At 46.2% G+C, this 20,405-nt stretch overlaps 1 protein-coding gene across 5 annotated transcripts; it reads right to left on the bottom strand.

Moving 5' to 3' along the window:
- Nucleotides 1–1,091: 1,091 nt before the first annotated feature.
- On the bottom strand, nucleotides 1,092–19,972 carry LOC135825049 (ecdysone-induced protein 74EF-like). Of its 5 annotated transcripts, none has more exons than XM_065337785.1 (6): nucleotides 19,854–19,972; nucleotides 5,281–5,441; nucleotides 4,677–4,922; nucleotides 3,022–4,107; nucleotides 2,377–2,578; nucleotides 1,092–1,905 (listed from the first exon to the last, which is right to left on the bottom strand). In XM_065337785.1, the coding sequence occupies exons 2-6, from the start codon at nucleotides 5,387–5,389 to the stop codon at nucleotides 1,791–1,793; spliced, it is 1,758 nt and encodes a 585-aa protein (XP_065193857.1). In that variant the 5' UTR covers nucleotides 5,390–5,441; nucleotides 19,854–19,972; the 3' UTR covers nucleotides 1,092–1,790. The 5 variants fall into 5 exon arrangements, with proteins under 5 accessions (XP_065193857.1, XP_065193858.1, XP_065193856.1 ...); XM_065337786.1 differs by lacking the exon at nucleotides 19,854–19,972 and adding an exon at nucleotides 17,331–17,478; XM_065337784.1 differs by lacking the exon at nucleotides 19,854–19,972 and adding an exon at nucleotides 16,436–16,550.
- Between the last annotated feature and the right edge of the window lie 433 nt (nucleotides 19,973–20,405).

The following is a 20,405-nucleotide window of genomic DNA, read 5'->3' as shown; positions in this document are numbered from 1 at the left end:
GCGCTTGGTAACAAGTTGGGGTGGGGGGGGGGGGGTCTGTTTAAGAGAAGGCTTTTTTTTACTGGCTTTTAGAGACTGGTGCACTATTCGAGATAGGGCACTACTCAAGAGAGGGATGTAATCCCGCGAGAACAGTATAATATTATATTAACTGGTTTTGAGGGAAAGAGACATAATATTAGTTTTTCACATTGTTAGGACTTTTTACTTTTATTGTCCCCTCGACTATTGTAATGGATGAAAGCCTTTTCATCTCTGGGTTCCTGGTGTGTAAAAATTTGAATACATAGGTTGTAGTAGAAAATGCATCTGGTGTGCTGGAGTATCACAGATTCCGAGCACGGTGGTGCACTATAATCCCATTGTTGCGTGTATATACAGTGTATTTCAGTCTACGGTTAATGCTCAGTTCGCGAATTACAAGGAAACATTTGGATAGTATTGGCAATGCCAGTAAAATAATGACAATGAGGCCTTCATTAATTGTGTATACATGTATGGCCGAAACTGCTTGTTGGCTACAGCATTGGGTAAATCATGATATACATGTACATGCAATTATTCATCTGCGCACAGAACTATTTCGTCTCTTCGAGCGAAGCTCAGAGAAAATAGAGCCAAATCTGGTAGCAACGAAACAAAATTATTATACTTCATCTCAGGACAGCATGATGTTTTAACCTTACTAGGTTTCCTCAGCTACAGCTCAGGCACTGGCCAAACTGATCTCCATGGTGTCTTTTGATCACGAAAGCTTGTTTTAAACGGATCCGAAGCGCTCATGCCTGAGAGCTCAAACTGTTATAAACACGGTGAGCTTTGTACCAGGGCAGACAACTTTTAAAACGCTAACCAGAAAGTAGTGCTCAACCAAGCGCAGTACAAAAAAATTAGTACATATTTGGTACGTGGAGGTGGGAATGCTGAAATGTTAGCGATCTTGTATTTTCCTACGGTTTTGGGTGTCAGTTCCATGGCTATCCTTTTGACGGGTCATTGCGCTGTTTATGCCGATTATGCCCTCAGGACACAAGTACTTCAAGTACTCCGAACACGTCCCCATGTAAAGCCATGGGGAAAGTCCCCTCGAGTCATGGTAATAATTATCTATCTACTTGAAGTAAAATAATGTGCCTTCAGAGTCTCCAGATTGCGCAAGCAGCAAGCCACAGACTATTCCTGTGTAATAGGGTGATTTTTGTCATTGGAAATGAGTGTGCGCACGCGGTTTCAAAATAAATTGTAGTGTGGAGTGTTTTGAAAATAATATGAATGGCTAAAATCTGTCCCGGCTAGAATTATGGCTATCGAAAATATTTGTGCATGGCACGGAAGCAAGAAATACGGAAAATATTAAAAGAAAGCTGCTTGACGAATTGTGATAATCGGGTATTTCGGAACAACGTGCAGCTGCATTGACTGCCTCACAATGCAGAAGAAATAAATTCAATATTCTCCAGAGTCTCGGACAAAGCTTGACGAGGACATTCTGACAAAATACAAAAAGAATTGCAGATTTCCCTAAGCCCAGGGGAACAACACACCAACGGCGAAAATATTTGGCTGTTGAGATATTCACTATCCACTCAAGCATATTGTGAATCAAACAATCTGGATGCGAAATGTAAATTTCAAGTAGCCGTCGCTATGGTAGCGCAAGGCTAGTAGCCGTCGCAATGGTAACGCAAGGCTATACTGTATTTGCGATATCTCTGTGTCTAGTCGTTGAGCTGATTTGCTCACTCTGGTGCAGAGCCTCAAGGCAATGGGCGGAGCGGTATTATCCTCACTCACTCCGTGGTCGTAGGCGTTCGATATGACGTCACCTGCTGCATGATCTCAGTGGAGAACTGGTAAATGAGACGGCGCTGCAGCTTCTCCAAGATACGTCTCCGGTAGTAATATCTGTAGGCACGAAACCGTAATCCACATAGGAGAACATGTCGGTTATATTGGTGTTTAATGCATTGAATTATGCTGACAGATTTCGTGAGTGTATCACTGTAACATTCGTTTGAAAATGGCATTCGTTTGAAGAGGAATAGTATAACACAAACCATGGCTAATCTGACTCATTCGGATCGTATCTCCCAGACTACAACCAAAACTTTAATATTTGTAGTATACACTACGTCAAGTCACCTGAGAACCCCGAAATGTCAACATACAATGAAGGTCAATGGTGGATGGTACACTACCCTTCCAATCACTGCTCTGTCGGACACGTATGGATCAAGCATGAATGTGGATATTATCTCTCAGCGTAAGAAATTTTTTGAACTGTTAAAGTTCACCATCAAGTATCAACACTATAACTCCAATGTTGTGTTGGCCCCCATTTTCACAAGGGCAAACGAATTTGGCAAAGAAGCTCACCTCAAAGCACGCGTCATTTTCTCGTAATCCATGGCGGGAACGGACCTGTAGTCTCCCCACATCTTAGCAATCTTCTCCGAGTTGACAATGCGGAACTTTCCCGACCGATCGTCGATCCACGCAATGGCGTCCTGAGCTGTGCCACGCTCTAGATGATGCAGTAGGAATTCCCACAACTGCAGGGATGCCGGTGGTACCTGACCTGTAGTGTAAATGAAGAGAGAAAGGAACAAAACAGCCGTTTAGATCAGTACAATGTGCAGCAACAGTCAAATATGGAGTACATATCCTTCCTCCATCATCGCCCAGTTTATTAGTGCCACATAGGCAGGTACCATTAATAGACCTACACACTGGATACCTATACTCTGGATGCCTACACTACTGACCTGACCTACACACTGGATACGGTACAGCAACGCAGAGGCAGTGGTTAGCACTGTGGAATAATTCGGCACACAGCTGAATCTTTTTCGATGGGAAATATTCCGTATGCGGAGCATAATGAAAATGGATTGAAGAGTGCAAACGATTTTATGTCAGCCTATTTCTGGTCACGCTATGAGTGTGGAGGTAAAGCACAGATGCAGGAAGTATCCACAGCAAGATCCCTTTAGTTAAGGTAGCTGTAGGTGACATACATACCTGTGTATTGCTTGCTGACGATCTGTCTGCGGAGAATGGCGTGTTTGATCGCGTTCCGCCTCGGCTTCGTGCGACTGGCTCTGCTTGGTTTCTTTGTGCGCCCATCACACGGTGAGGACGGAAACAGGACAGCCAGCGAGTCGCGATCAGAATCCTGGCCACCATCACTGCTGGAGTGACTTTCAACTGGGCTGCCCCAGTCTTCGGAGTGAATGGTTGGCATGCTGGAAGACATCGCCAGTCCAGGTAGAGATCGCATGCTCGCACAAGCTTGGTATACGGCCTGATCACCGCCTCTCAGTGACATGGTTCCAAGGGCTGAATATGGTGGCATGAATTGCTGCGCCCGGGCATAAGATGCTCCCCTGTTCGACATAATGGTGGGGCTGGGAAAGCCAGAGCCGAATACTGAGTCATCCAGATGTCCCGGAGACATATCCGTGGGACTGAAGACATCACCCAGGTGCTCCGGCAGTGAATCATATGGACGCCGCTGCAGACTGTAGAGGGGCTGGGTGGCAGGCTGTTGTAGTGACTGTAGGCGACGTTGGTGCTGCTGCTGTTGCATCAGCTGCTGCTGCTGTTGTTGGATGAAATTCTTGGTGCTCCTGTGGCTGTCCGTCAGACTCGGGAATGGTGCCCAGGCATTGGCTACAGCCGGGTGCGGTGGCATATTATGCTTGCGACTAATACTGTGGTGCTGCATACCGGGCTGCATACCGGGCTGCATACCGGGCTGCATACCAGGCAGGGAATGGGCCCGGGATAGCTCTGGAGAAGATAGAGGCGTAAGAATCGTGTCATGCTGAGGCTCGTGATGGCTGGTAGCGGAAGAAAGAATGGAGGAAAGGTCGCCAGATGTGCTTGCCGCCGACACGGCTGTTGTGAATGCAGTAGGCAGGGATACAGTGTCCAGGCGTTGCCTCGCGCGGTCAGCTCCCACTTCGAGCGCCATGGTTGTTTGCGTCATTGTCATTATGGATGACATCATGTCGGACGTAGGAGCCGTAGTGGCCGCGGTAGACAATTCCTTCTCCAGCTCTCCGTACACTTCGTTCACTGAGCTGTACCCCACTGTCTTGATTACTGTGCAGCACAGGAGAATGGAAGAAGACAGACAAGACAAAAGGAAATAAGAGAGAGAGAGAATGTAATTTAAAACATACTGCGCCACGATCCCCTACCGTGACGGTAAAGTACAGAGTGGCTTCACATCTCTCTGTTTGGATGTGTTGAGATCAAAAAGGCACATAATACATTGCACATGACAGAAAGAACCAACCTCTGAAAGATTTTTAAAGCAGCAATTTTATTGGAGTTGGAACCTACATGGCTGTCCTATATTATGGTCATGCGGCAGATGCGAACCAGCCATACATGAAATGCATCCAATGCCATTTGCAGACAATCAGAATGATAATCTCAGTTGTCTTCCATTCCTTGGATTCTCTTATCACCTGCTTGCGTGATGTTTATATGCACACACTATACTCATTCGCTCTCATGTACATTCGCTTTCATGTACATTCGCTCTCATGTACATTCGCTCTCATGTACATTCGCTCTCATGTACATGTACATGTACATGTGGTTGGGCTTGCTGCCCGTTTGATTCCGCCAATTCAAATAAAACAACACCACCAACAACAACTTACGATCTGCGAATTCTTGCTCGCTGGTATTAAAGACGTCCTGCGCCCTGCTCGTTGATGCAGTCACGTGCAGCGATGCGTCGTCAAGGTTGCTAGTACCAGAGCAGGACGACTGAGGCGATGGACAGGTGTTCGTGGCTGGTCCCGGTAGAGTCACCTGACTCTTGCTGAGAGATTGAGTGGGTGGCGGCGTTGCCATGCCGACGGCGACAGATGGCAGAGACTGACTGGACTGGGGAATGAAGGGACCTGCGAGACAGGTTGAGACATATAGGCAAGTAGTTGTGAATTATTTTTTAGGGAAAGGGAAGCGATATTTAGCGATACGTAGCAAGCTACACAGCAAAACACAGCTAGGAGATTTCCTTTTCCTCTGACACATCGTTACCAAAGCATGGGAGCATTGAGACCGTGAGGCGCCTCGTCCTCTCGCCTCACATCCATAGTCCTCACAGCCAAGGTGTACATTGTGTGAATTGCCTAATAAAGTCATCAGTTAAAAATGCCATGGCTGGCTATCGCCCACATCACCTTTTCATTGGTGACACGTGATTGTGAATAAATAAATAAATAGAAAGGGCAACTGCCGCTAGATTCGTGTTCTTACTGTCAACAGCTGCAGCATCCAGGTCTGAGCCCATTCGTGACTGAAGGTACGTGGCTGCACAGGTAGGCATTGGAACACGTACAACTGGTGGAGATATGCTACTGGGCATCCTGGGAGTTAGTGAGCCACTCCAAACACTGCTATCCGCTCTTAGTCGGGAACTGCAGGAACAGATCAAACCATGGGAAGAAAAGAACGCACACCAACTATCAAAACCTGGATACAGGCCAAAGGATGAAAGCAGCCGCTCCAAAGGTTGGAGTTTGTGCTTCATGCTGAACGATTAGACAATTTAATGACTCACACATTCCATCTGGAGCGCATAAACGGTACGTCGAATCGTCAACTTCTTTTCACAAGATACCGCCAGTGTCGAAGCACCTTGTTTCGTATTGTCAAATGATGTGAAAATAAGGTTCGTTATACCGTGTTAACACCCTTCAATGCACGCATCACACGCATACATATGCGCTATGTTCCAACCAGGAAGATATTGGGTAGAAGCTAAAAGGCGCCATTGCTAATAAAATGTATCATTCATCATTTCTTTTCCCTTTTCCATTCCATCAACGGATGAATATACATGTACATGTATGAAACATTCACTTCTTCTTTTATTGTGACTGTCCGTGATGCAGGTTTAGGTTAAAATCAGACTGTCTGCATTGGCCTAGTTGGGATGAGCAACTTCGGGGCTTCGGTAACATATATGCGTATAATTATTGTGATGGTGATCAGGGATCAGGGACATTAAATATTCCCTAATGCATCCTGATCAAGAACCATTTACACGCAATTGTGCAGTGTGCAGTGTGCGTTAAGCGCCAGCTGTGGTCGCCCAGTCCCCGCGTAGACGATGACCGCTTCGCAACACGCCCCAAACACACGAAGTGTCTCTCTGTGTCCTGCGAAGAGCCCTCTTGAGTGTGTTGTACACAGAGCTCTAGATGAATGCGGTGATAACTCTCCGATCAGCTCGCTTGATGATCGGTACTCAGCCTGGAGTAAGACTGGAACAGGAGACTTAGTACGATACTTCAGGTGTCGATCATACCCGACAAAAAACGTGTTACTATTCTCTACCATTGTCATAATCAATTTAGGTTATACAACTCCGCACAGATACGCTCTCTAGCGCGAAGGTTTGTTTTGTTGTGACTACAGTCATGTCGCCCTCATCATGCTGTAGTTGAGCTTTGGATCGGTGTGATTTGATCAATGCCTTTCAACAGAACATGTTGCAGCGGGTTAACGACAAGGAAGTGATTAGCGAATATCTTAGCGCACGTGCCTCGGCCGTAAATTGAATTATTCCACTAAATGTACACGGTAATTACGCCCCTCTAAATTTGTGGAGACGAGAGAGTGTAGCCATTCAACACAAGGCAAGGTGATAACGCATGAAGAAAGATGGTCATGTGGGTCCCTGGCTCAAATTTAGAAACGAGAGCGAGTGGAGGTAAATGACTACCATCTACACCTATCGCCATCGTCATGACCGATCACCCCGGTCCACAAGCACAACATGTGTTATCGACTTTCTATGGTTATAACTTTGGATAATGCTACGGGCTGAACTTACTATAACTAGCATGCACGTCCGCCAACACAATTATCACCTCCCTCAGAATAGCGTGAAAGGGGCAACTAACTGTACATGAAATTTTAGAATTCGTGAACACCGCACGTACCTCGTAGCGTATCCTGTATCCGTGTTAGTATCTACGGAACTCTGCATAACTAGAACGCTATCCACCGTGGTATTCAGCTGGAGATTTTCTACAGCGATCTCGAGTGAATACATTTTAAAATTTACTTGTGACAGGTTGACCTAATCGTGTTCAAATTAGCATACATGTACTTCCCACAAGCCGAGAAGAGCTGAAAATACTTGAATTTGAGATTCCCGAAACAGGTGTACGCTCTTCTGTGTTTAGATTATGGGATCAATTTCGATATGGTGGAACCTTTATAGGCTGCTCCGCAGGTATCTTGCTCTGTCGGCCGAGTTTTCAGCTTCGGATCATTCTTTCCGCGTCCATGTATTGGACCAAGCACCGACTATAACACAACTGCTTTGACTGAGCACGTCTGGGACTAATGCACTGGTTGCTGTGAATGGAATAATATTCTATTATGATGATGGCCCGGATCTATTGAAGGCGATGGTGAGAAATTGGACACGTGAATAAGTCGCATCTGTCAAGAACACCTTCACCAAGCTTGCTGTGAAAACATCATAGTCGCGATGCTTCAGTCCTGCCAGTCCATATATGGGAATGTTATTAACGCCCAGAACAGCACACTTTGGCGGCATTAGTATTCTGAGAGAATGGTCACGTGAGCACTTGATAATCTGCCAAGAAACTCTGCATAACGTCCAGCTACATGTACATGTACATGTACGTGTACGTGGCGCAGCCCCAGACTATTCCTATAAGGAGGGGGTTTCCAATGTCCATCCTACAGCATATCGAAGATACTCGCAATGCATAATATGGTAACTACTGCGAGGCCTTGAATCCAGTGATTTGTCTATGAAGAGTAGCTCGAACCGTCCGCCTCTGTTTGTACTGCTGAATACAATCGAGACTGCTCCGAATTGCTCACAGGTGTCCTAAACGAATTTCAGGTTGTGAGGTGTGATGTTATCAGAAACAACAGTCTAGGCTAAATGCAGACCGGATCGTAGCAAACAATGTCAGAACGTCGATATACACAGTCTCACACTAAGGGCTGTGAAGACGAAGCTGCCCAGGGCGTACACACAACAAGTCACTTGTTTTTGGCATCGCGTAGGCTCTTCAGAACTTCATCACAAACTCCTGTGGCAGTACTGATTTCAGCCAAACATTGTTATAATCATACACACAACGCATAGCATACACATACACAATCTTCCCCATTTCTGGAGCAATGCTACTCGTAATTACAGCAGGCCTTGATATATCCAGATGCTGAGCGAAAGTCGAAGTGTTTTCTCCATACATGCCGATACGAATTCAAGTACTTTCTCATCATCGATGCTGAATCTTCATCCCGGGTATTTGCGTACACAATACACACACATTTCACAACCTTGAAATGTGATTTTCTGTTAGGATCTCGTCTAGGTTGTTCACAACGCTACGGGTACTAGGAAGCGCTGGAGAAATACGAACTGAACCTATCATGCTAAGCACACCATAAATCACAGTCAGTTCCCTTACTTTGAGGCGTGTCTGGCGTTCAGTCTGACCGACGTCCTTGTGATAAGGGAAGTTCCTTTTTCCGTAGTCTTGCTGGTGTTGCCGCCCAAGTAAACTGCGCTACACCAATTTCTAGCTAGGTCAGTAGTATATCTTGTTGCAAGTGGTAAGACCTTGGATATTGGAAGATGCAGTTGATAAATCGTTATTACATATCCAGCTACCAGTAGCCGGCTATCAGGGACTAAGGATATTGTCTACAATTTTACACGGGTGCCGAATATCCCTACCACGATAAAGTTCTACATGACGTTTCTCCTTCGCCAACTAAAGATCAAGTGAAGATAAGTTATCTTCCAATGGAACATTTATAGGTGATGCCGCCTGGAGAAAGGGTGAGAAAGCAGATCTTCATGAGACCTCTAAGGATCGTCGGCTACAAGCGTGTCCATTTCACGTTAGAATCAGCTTGCTGTGTTACACTCAGCGTGAGATATAGTACTACCCAACAATATTATACCCACGTATTTCCTCGTTCGTAACTTGAATTGATTGCAGAGATGGTACGAAATCCTAACTCCACGATAGCCCTTAGAGTTAAGGAGCGTTCTAGTTGACCATTTCTCGCTGGCATGTGACTATTGCCTCAAGATTTCCCTTGTCGCGTATCCAAAGCTGGGATATCTCGCGGGATCCGATGGGAAAGGTGTGGAATGGATGCGCAATTGTCATCCAGGAAAAAGTGTCGAACGTCTGAAGGAGCACAATTTGTCTTGTGAGTGGGTCACTCAGGTCCTGTCTTCTTTTACGTGGAGTAACAGACTTCTATCTCGTGTGGCACATTCCACGCATTTCCCGTAGTACTGCTTTCAATAGGATACAAAGGCTTCGCTGCCACATGAAATAGATTATTTCTCTGTTCTCCGAGATGAAGACAGGAGTTCATGCCGTTTATACTCGCATGAATGTCGCAAACGACTGTCCTACAGCATGGGCACTTCACCAGGCACGTTTCAAGATACGTTCTTCACATCTGTATCGAGATTACCAAGCTATAGGACCTTCTTTTATACGGCTTCCGAGTTTCCGTTGCAGGTACGTAAAAGATAGTAGCGATATTCGCTTTAGACTTTTAGAACTTTAGACTAAGCCGGATGGACCCCGATGCCACTATAATTCAACAGCGATTGATGTTCGTTAACATTTTAGTTTCAGCGACATGGACGTTTACTGGTTTGATGATGTTGTTGCTCGACTACAGCTCAGTCTTTGAATCTCGTCAGATGCCTTCCGCGCATCTATATCACTATACGAGGATTGGATTGAGCACGCTGGTTCATTGTTTGAACTGATATTGATCCGGTCTCTAAGCATCGTTCGGGAGTTCTCGCGAAGGATTCGAATTTTAGCTCGCCATGCTACAACTGTCACGTGCGCGGCTTAAACCTGCGCAGCCTGCGCTATTGTCACTACACATTAGCAAGATCTGCCGGTAGTTCCTAGAATAATGGCTTTGTGTTCAAGAAATGAAGAAAGCGAAACACACACGCACATAAGCAACATGGACGAAGCGACAGTTCGCGAAATTTATGTTAGAAAACAGTTTGAAACACGATTCCCTCCCTCTCTTCGGAAAGGTTGTTGGTACAATGACATCGAAGCGAATGACTATAACCTTACCTTTTCGGAATGATAAACGAGATCTCACGTCGATAAGAGAAAACTTGAAAATGCAATCTTTCCGCGGCAGGAAGTGGATTCGGCGATCACTGAAGGAAGAACTGCTTCTTGGCCAAGGGTCAATGGTTGAAAAAGGGCCACGAATCCTCGCCATCCTCAATGTGAGCAGGGACAATCGCGCCACATTCTCGCCTGTCATCTGTTGACAGGTCTGCAGGAGTTCGTACGGACGTCCCTGGCTACCCTAGGACACCATAACATGCTGTCAGGCCGTCATCATCTGCTGGACACTGATCAATGGGACTGTCCGCTCTTGATCCACACTACACACGTTTGTTTCAAGATCTTACGCTCTTTCGTTCTGGAGTACGTTGGCCGTGCACATAATAGATCTTCCGAACAAGCCGCTTGGTATGGCAACAGATGCCCCATTTCGACCAGTGTGTTGCTCGTTGTAGCGAGGGAACTGTGTGAAAATGACGCCATATGTTGGGCTCGATCCATGTGCTAAGGGCATATACCGTAATAAGTACGGTCATGTATGTTGGGAAGGTCACACTAGGCCGGTAGCAACAGTTCTCGGTGTCACAGAGGACTGAGGGATTTCCCCGTACCATCACTAATGCAACGACTATGCATTTAGTTGGCAGTCTATTATTATTGATTGTCTTTCGTGTGGCTGCAAGATCTGACATGACTACATACCTGGTGACATTTCGCATTGGCGACGCCCTGTTGGTACGACGGGACGCAACGCAATACATCTGCCGGTAGTTTGTTTGCCTTAGCGTTCCCATCTCTCTGGTCAAACCAGTTTCACTGCGCGCTTGCAGCGTTGCCTAGCCATGGTAGTGTTGAGTCGTTAGTCTTAGTATGACAAATTTGTTTAGCCCTTGGCTTGTGACCAATGGGCACGAACATACGGCGGTACGATAGCAGAGGTGGACAGCAGAGGTGGATAGCAGAGGTGGATAGCAGAGGTGGACAGCAGAGGTGGATACGATTGATGTCAGTTCCGATTGCATAGCAACAAGGTGGCACGTACATGTACATTTCCAACCTTGGACCTATATGTATACTGCCATGGCTCTTAGAGTCTACGTGTGCAGCATCACAGATGCAAAGTCTTTGCAAATTGGTAAATTCGCTAATGAATGGCGGGATATCTGTCGATTTGCAATGTAACTTGGCTCGTGTCATTGAATTATTGCTCGCAAGCATACAAAGATTGTTGAGGCGATACCCCTGAAACTGGCATGGAGCTGCTCCAATCGGAAAGACGTGCTAAACACACGATTTGCATGTTAACCTTGCTTCAGCCTTTGGAGAAGTTGGGGACTATCTCTCCATCCAAAGTCCTTGAGTGCTACAAGAGATTTCCCGGATATATTCGAGAGGCGAAGCGACTGGGAGTCTTTTGTTTTCCAACCTCTACTACAATGCAGCGGTTCAGATAATCGTTAAGCGTCGCCTCGTAATCCCCTCGTAGATTGGGTCTGAATCGGGAATGCATCAAGTGATCTTTAGATACAAACTGGTGCCATCACTTGGTAGTATGCACTTTAGATGCAGTTGAACACGTTCCCGACATGACCGTCCTGTTCATGGTGCGACCTGTGGCCACTAAGCAGTATGATCGCATCACACGGATATCGCGCACTAGGACCAGCAGTCGAGGTTCATTTGTGATATTCAACCAGTTACCTAGTCGGTGCTTGGACGCTGTACCGGTGAAGTATGACGCTGCTCATGGCGAGTTCAGTACCACTTCTAGGTGCACCATACCACTTTCCGAGGACCGTACACAGGTGTGTCCTCATTAATAATAGCCGGCTGTACTGGGACCAGGCCAGGCACATGTATAATTATTGTCTTTTTCAGCGACTCATCCAACATTAACCTAATGCGAACAGTGGCACCCGGCAACTTGTGATCAACACTGTGATCAGAGTGCCCAATTTCGTGATCAGCCGCTGATTAATTGAATAACCGCTAGCGACACGAGTTCTTTACTAAGATCATATTCATACTATTGTACTAGCCGACCGACGTTTCCCATCCGCGACCACTCCCGGAAAACTGCACCTCAGCGAACCTCCTCGTTTGTCACCTGTGTCCCCGATACACATACAGGGCATGTACCTGTACTTCAAGTTTAATCATTGACCTTATCAATACGCTCTCCTGTATGTTTCCCTACTTGGCACCACAAAACCACGGATCCACCTTTAATTTTAGCAACTCCTCAATGTCTTAATGATGCATTGGAATACTTTACACATCGGAGTATCCGTGAAAGCCTGGAGGAGAGCAATTTGGCTGCTATGGATCGACAGATTCGCATCAAACTGAGTAGCAAACGCATTCGTAGTGCGCATGCGACTGGCGTTGGCTTGAATGATACGGTCTGTGTTCCTCGACGGACATGTTAGGGGACATTCTTCGAAAGGTGCTTTCGGAGGATCCTAGAAATTGGAACGCCAATGGCAGTGCAAGGTGGAGTTTAGGAGGGCTACGGAAGGACCGGATACGTATGGATCTCCACGCACCACGGAATGCAGGTGTGTTTGAATTCCACTTTCAATGATGGATATCCCAATGCTTACTCACAATGTAGTCTGTTAAGTGTTCGAGTCGAATCGAAAGGAAATGGACTACTGTGTGGTAGCCTTGCACTGACACGAATCAAACACGTTTCATTTTGGGGTGAATCATCAAAATTCACTCAGCAGCATAATACATTCGTATCCTTGCTGGATAACTTCAGGGCTCACAGTCCAATACAAAAGCGTCGAGTCGCGCACGGCTTTGCGCGGATGTCACGTGATGACAACTGACCAATCACAGGCCTCTATTCTCCTCTATTCTCAAATCTTTGATCTAGTCCACTACATCGGCCCTGATGTCCACGAAGCTGGGATTCGCTATGCTGATTCAAAACCCCCAAACTCAGTGATCTACCGCAGCGTTTCACCATTTTCCCTCCAGTTTTCCGGCACGGATTAGCCAAAGTCTGGTCGTTTTGGCTTCGATTTCGGCACAGCAATCGGAAAAGTGATCGGTAAATGTCTGGAGAATTCCACGCTGAAAAAAATAAGCCATAGATGATCAAAATCCGCCAAGAATGAGATGTAGTGGACATTTTTGAGTGAGTGCCACTCAGCGCGCAGAACGCCAAAAGTGCAAAAGCAGCACCAGATCAAACAACAAGAAAAACGCATGCATGCAGCGGAACAGCAACGCGCGCGCCGTCCAACAGAAAATCATTGCGCACAGATTTTTCAGTGTTCTCTCCTCAGTTCGCCCGCGGAGTTGGTTGCTGTGCTTTCGTTCTCGCTGGAGTTCTTGTGGCAGCGCATTTCGCCATCATGGAGGAACTGGTACCTCTGGAAACCTGGCCTTCAGTGGCCCTCAACTAACGCCTGGCGGATTTGCTGGTCCCGTTCGCCTCCATCCGATCAGCAGCTCTGTGTGGTATGTTCTCGGCGTTACCTGCCTGGCGAGCTCTGACTCGTTTGTTTGTCTTCTTACCTGTGGAACATCGCGATCGCTCATTGTAGCATCAGCATTTGGTCGAACAGCGGCTACATGACATGAATTTCCTGGGACTAGCACAGGTTGCCTGTCGCCTTCTCCTTCGGTGGACCAATTCTACAAGGCACAGTGAAAGGCAAGTCGTTGCCGAGGGCTGGCAGTAACTGTTCAGTGTTGCAGTGCAATTCCCAGTGCAAATAATAAAGCAAACTATTTCCACTGGAGTATGCACGATCGTAAAAGCACAAGATCGAGACGAACGGAAACGAGAATGGTTTGACACTGCATGCCAAGAGAAGGCGAGGAAAGGACAGGTCCGACCAAAATATCGCGAACATCGGCTCTGCAAGACAAGAACAGGCTACTCAAGCCAAGGTTCTTTCTCTTCTTTGTTCTGTTGGGATGCGTAGGATGTACACGATCGTGCTCTCGTGGGGTCACGCGACTCACGTGCACCAAACCCGCCCTCGCACGACGCTTTTGTCGATCCTGCATACCGACTGTGAGCCCTGAACTTTGGATAAATAGTGGTGGTACCTAAGGGCAGGGTTAGGCACGGACCCAATACTGTAGACCAAACACTCCGCTTGTTTCAGGTGAAAGCTCTGCTGCTGATGAAAAGTTTCCCCAGCTTGCCTGCCATTGTTCTCTAGGTTTTCAAGTGGACAATTAGATGATCCCATCAAGTCATTCAGCATGTCAATTAGAATCTGTCTCCTTCTGCCTAGCCAAGACGTGCACTAACAAGTAACATGCACTCTGCCTCTGGCAAAACAATGCGCATGTACATGTACATATACATAAACAAGGCCAGTCTAGGCAGTTCGAGGTAGAGCGCTCAATGCACGAACTTTATGTGCAGAGCAGTACACACACAACAGAGGCGAAAGGCTGTGTAACTCTCACTTCAAATTAAGTTTCACGTATTTCAGCCATCATCATACATGTACATATACATTACCATACTCTGCGTTAGGGGACTACATAATACTGTGATCTCGATTTGTTCTAGTACTGGTAGAGTGCAACATATATTATACACATCGACATGTACATGTATTTTGTGATGGCCCCGCAATAGTGGAAGGAATCGAATGACCAGAAAAGAGATGATGTGTTGTTCTGTTGGGCCATAAATTCATTACTTACATGAATCTGCGAATCGTAAAACTGGTACATCTATCTATATTATGCCCTTTTTGAACTGCATGGTATATCATGATGTTGTGGTAGGAATGGTACCATTTTACATGGGAAGATTACATGTATCAGATTCTTGATTAATTTGTTTCATACTGGGAAGCGCTTCCGTGCAGTTCGTCCCGTCACCCCACAGATTCGCAAAATAGACTAGCAGAGGCGTAGAGTGAAACTCCTCCTGCATCTGTTGGTTCCAAGAATCGTCTGCGTTTCAATGAGATGAAGAAAACTAAACTAGTGGCTATCCATACACTCATTTTGCTGCATATGACTGTGGCTGGTGTGTGCTAGTGGAACTAAGCACCAATCCAATGGATTTCGTGTGACTCGGGGAAGAAACACATGCGATTTCGTAAGGCTATTCTTGAAGCGAATATCGACATCCTGACAGGGCACGTCCGCGTTTTAAAAGAGTATCTATTCGCGTCATGATTCAGTGATCAGTTTCTCGCGAATTGGTCTTCAATGAAGCATTGAAAGTACACCAGGATTCATGAATAGGACTTAACACACGCACAGGAAGCATCCCCGGACACCACTCTGTGTATTCCTAGGCGAAATGTTGGAACACTGCTGAAAAGCATTTGTGTGCGGCTACAGGAAAGCTGACGACTGAGGCTGATGCGCTACGTCTCGTGTGCAGTGTATCCGAGACGTATTGTCCAGGAACACGTGCACGCAGGGTTTCAGCAAAGTTCTTGATCTTGTACGCATAGTATTTCTAGGCAGCCTGAAGATTCACACTGCATGAGCAAATTGTAGACACGTGTACATGTACATGTAGATTTTTCTACACATTATGCTTCACATGTACATGTAGATACATGCACTGTCGATACCGTAATTATCCTGGGGACGTCGTACCACGGGACATCTACCTGCTTTGGCGTGAAAAAACGCGTTACAGACTACTGTACAACATTATCTGTGAATTGGCCTATACATTTAAAAATGTTACATGTGCAGTGCGATGAGTGTTTCATGAAACAGCAGAATAGGACTTGGCTGTGCCATTCTTGTGCGAGCATTGTAATTTTTACATGTGTGTGATGGATGCGTCATTGCACAAGCCTATTCAAGGTCTCAAAGATGCGACTTTCATGGACCGTATTTTTTATCTCACACGATGACGAATCGATATTGCCTGCTGGTACAGCTCGCCAAACAAATCGCACGCGAGCAACCACACATCTGCACCCTATCTACTCGGTTCGCACACAAGTCCATCATACTCAGGTTCATTGTCCACAATAGATGCTGAAATAGGTCACGATGTGGAACCGTTCTAAGGGTTCTTCCCCTAACACTCACTATCCAGGCTAAGTGCTAGGGAGATAGATAAACTACCTCTGAATCGCTATTGAGTAAGACAGGGGTACCTGCATGCAATTTCTAGTACTGCAAAGTGTTGAGCAATTTGTACTAATACTGATTTTACTTGCAATACTTGAGTGCCGTACGCGAGAAATCTGTGTTCTCATTGTCAGATAACCCAGACTGCCCTGTGTGCATGTGTGAGCCGCACTGGAGTACTCTGTCCTCTACGCGCTTACCACTGACGCATCAAGGACTAATGCGGCACTCCGGGGGTAGCTGGGGAGAGCCTCCTCGACAGGTAGATACTCTCCGCACAGGCAAGCACACGTGAGCCGTATGGTCGGCAGGATTCCGCATACCATCTCGTGGTCCTCAGTTGCATCAACCTGACAACTCCGCGTCTGTCCAATAGCTACTCTGTTTACAATGCTGGTGATTGCCTGTACATCGCGACGTGAGTACGTCTCTACTGGTAGGGTATACCAGCGACAGACAGCTTGTCAAAAAAGTGCCAACCTTCAGAGTCCAGGCGAGATGATTTCACGTCAGATGCCTTTATACTAGAGCTAAGTATCGGGTGGGGTATGGGCGCTGTGCGACTCACCAGCTGAGAATGGTGTGGACAAGGTATGTGCGCATGAAGCGGTCCTTGCAGGAGAAGGACGGAAGGAGAGAGGAAATTGCTTCATGCAACGCCAACGCACACTTCTGCACCATTTTCCGTGACTGTCGCAAAATCCACAAAGTCCCGACCACTACAAAACGTGCGCAGATAACCGCTGGAGTCATCGACCGATTCACTTTGCTCTGGCGAAAAGAGATGGATGGAGTTTAAAAATATTACTGGTACTCGCATGTCGAAATAAAAGGAAGCAATAAATTCCAGAATACAGTTGGACATTGTACCAAGATCCAACCTGGACTTAAGATACGACAATGATAGCTGCATAAAATCCAAACTAAAGCTATCAATGTCAAATAGAGCCTTCTAAACCCAACACACACACAAGCAAAAGTCTTCATTGATGCTACTATGGACTCCATCGACCTTTCCATATTCGAAGTTTTAAAACAACGCAACGCTGATCAATGCTTGTTCATAAACGGCCCATACTAAGATTATCAACATACCTTATGTTCGGCTTGAAATACTTCGAACCTCCTTGCAAATTAGCTTACAATCTTAGAAAGGTGTCCACGCCACTTGCCTAAACCATCAGTGACAAGTCGCTCTAAACGCTCGGCCTCAGCAAGAATTTCGTTCTGAGTAACTGCTTTGCCAGGCAGATTATAAACCACTGCATATTGTACAAGACCGACTGTCAATGCTGCGTCACATCAGTTGAATGATTCCTATCAGGCACCTGGCGCAGCTAGCTAGCCACAGCGATGATCATAGTGTATGCTACCACTGACACAAAGTGTACCCATCGACTACTAGTACAGGCAACATATATATATATATCATCTATGGTTGGAAATGACCTTTGATACGATACATGCATCTCACTGCACGTAATGGTAGGGAAGGCACAATGAGATTGGAGAACGCGAAGGGCCCATGTATTTTTTGTCCACTTGCATGAATTGTGCACAATGTTCAACGTGAGCGTCCCCGTTTCGCTGATCAATGGCTCGCTCTAGCTAACCGCCAGCTACCCGTATTCACCCATGCGCATACTACGTCCATCGAATATTGCTCTAGCTACATGTGCCTGTCTTCAGCATCATCTACTACAGCTCCATCTCTACGCAGGGCAGATGTTCCTTCCTGCTGTAGCATGCGCGTCCATAGGTCAGTGACACCGAAGCTAAATCTGGCCTCATTATTTCAGGGCAGCATTCAGGAGAGCAGATGGACATGAACGAAGCACATACAATGTGCCTACATAGGCGTGGGATTGGGAGAGAATGCTGATTGAAATGGTGTATATGTACAACATACAATGTACTTCGAAGGAGAGGATGCTAATTGCCATGGATGACGAAACCACAATCTTCCAATGGCATGCGAGACAAGGCCTTTCCAATGTAGATAATGTAAAGCAGTGGAGACGGGTGTCATACGGTCCAGTCGTACCAGACTAACATCTATAATGCTAAACCACGAGAAGCCTAACGCATGATATGGATTTCCATCACGTCTACCTGTGTACCTGTGTGCAAGCGTCAGTAATTTTCAAATAACCACGCATGTGTTCAAAATGAACGATCTGCTTGTACACACGATGGAAGATATCGCAGTCACCACTGAACTTCTGTTCTACTGCTAACAGCTGTTCTAAGAAAACAATGGTACGTTGCTGCATTCTGTCGCTCCAGATTGCCTAAAATTCATGAATAGTGTGCATCAGGTACAGTGTATTAATCATATGTTCAAGAATATGCAGCATGAGTAACGCCACTGAGCTTCCTTGAATTTTCCGCTTCTTGCACCTGCAAATGTGCGAAACCAATCTGCTAGCAATATGCTACGTCCAAGCTGCTTAGTATATTCTCCGAACGCGCGTTCTGCGTATGCTGGGAACACGTTCTCCTGACCCACAAGTACACAGCAAATATGAGGTGTGTACTTGGTTTCTATGACTAGAAGATGTGGGCATTGGATGATGAATCAGGGAGTCGCAAAAGTGTTCTTGGGTTCGCGGACAGCTATCACCAACTGCCATAACAGATCACAGGAAAGGAAGGAATATGTCCGGATTCACAGCCTCGGTGAGGCCAAAGCCAATATTCGTTAGGTAGGACATGCCTCTCCTTGATTTAGAGCTACAAATGTCACTAGGCCAGGCAACCTGAATTATTAGCAGCCCCTGGCAATTTTGTGGATGCCAGAGACCCACACAAGTGGAGAACATTTGTTTCGAAAAAAGAAATTTTGTTTGTCGGACAGAGGTTCAACTGTACACGATTAACGCTAGGTGCCTCACAACATCTGCAATTAGTCCGAAATTAAGGATCATGGATGATACCAGTTGCAATCTAGCCACAAAGAGACTACTAAGACGATGGTAGAAGCTCAGGGTCATCAATGTACAGGAACATTACTGAAGGCACACTCGTCGCAGGTCACCACGGGAGCAGCTGCGCCCGTTACACATCTGTGACTTGGCACACATAACCCACTGATCAGTCTTCCTGAGCTCTGGCGTGACATAGGGCAGGAAGCTTCAGTGGAACCTTAGGTCGTTTCGCGCCACATGCAACGCACGAACCACCTGTTGTGAAATGATCACCTCGCCTAGAGCCTACAAACCTACAGCAGACAGGCAGAGTAACCTTAATTTCCAATGCCCTTAGTAGTCTAAAGTAAAGCATACCATCAGCAATCCCGTTACTAACATCTGGATGGTCTCGTATTTGTGTGCTGACAGTCATTATTAATTTTGGAGAATTATGTGGTGAGGGATTTTGTGCAAGCTATGGGAGCTGATTATGGCTTGAAAACGGGGCTTGGGTTTCTCAAGAGTCTAGATGATTCATTAACACGCGTTACCTTAAGTTCCCGAAGCCAAACTTTAGATATTGCTTATGACTTCTTGAAAGAGAGTGGCTTATGCAAGGCAAGACATTAGAAAAGCAGATGCATCCCTAAATACTACTTGGAGGGAAATTCCAAGAAACACGAAAAGCAGTTAAAAGGTAGCAATTTACCTTATCCACAAGTCCTTGGCCTTCCCTGGAGCTGTTCTCCTTCCTTTTGCAATGATCACCTTCAGTTGCCCTTTTGCGTTGTTCTTGCTGTCCTCAGGTCATCTAGTAGCATAATAGGTTCTTCAGCTGCTGCGCTGGGCATTTTAACGGCTAGTAGTGTGCCTGCATTGTATGTACCGCATGTCTTCACTATAGCCTAGGTGATTGTACAGACATGGGGCGCTTGCACTACCCAAGCCAATGTACACTTTGACAGCATTCGTGATAGCTATACTATGCGTAGTGTTGCCTGTTCATGTATGGTAAGTAATGCTCCAGTAATGCTATACACGTGTGTTTGCATTCATCGCCTTCATACCAAACCACGGGGAAGAATGAAGCTGCCCCTGTCAATACATTCGCACTCAGCCATACCAGAAACGTACAACTATGAGTGCATACACAGACCTATACTAGTTTCTTGTCCAACAGACATAGAGTACCAGCCACTCGTTAATCAGCTGGTTTCCATATTCAGGAGACTGATCATGTGCACGAGCAGGGCCATGACAA

The sequence above is a fragment of the Sycon ciliatum genome, chromosome 9 (assembly GCF_964019385.1).
Source record: "Sycon ciliatum chromosome 9, ocSycCili1.1, whole genome shotgun sequence".
NCBI lineage: Eukaryota > Metazoa > Porifera > Calcarea > Leucosolenida > Sycettidae > Sycon > Sycon ciliatum.
This window is presented reverse-complemented; position numbering and strand designations above follow the sequence as displayed.

What these genes read in the sequence shown, in the direction of transcription:
- LOC135825049 (XM_065337784.1), bottom strand. An exon ending in CGAGCAAGAATTCGCAGATC is followed by an intron (nt 4,108 to 4,676) that starts GTAAGTTGTTGT and finishes TGTGCTGCACAG; the next exon opens with TAATCAAGACAGTGGGGTAC. An exon ending in CGTCAGCAAGCAATACACAG is followed by an intron (nt 2,579 to 3,021) that starts GTATGTATGTCA and finishes TTTACACTACAG; the next exon opens with GTCAGGTACCACCGGCATCC.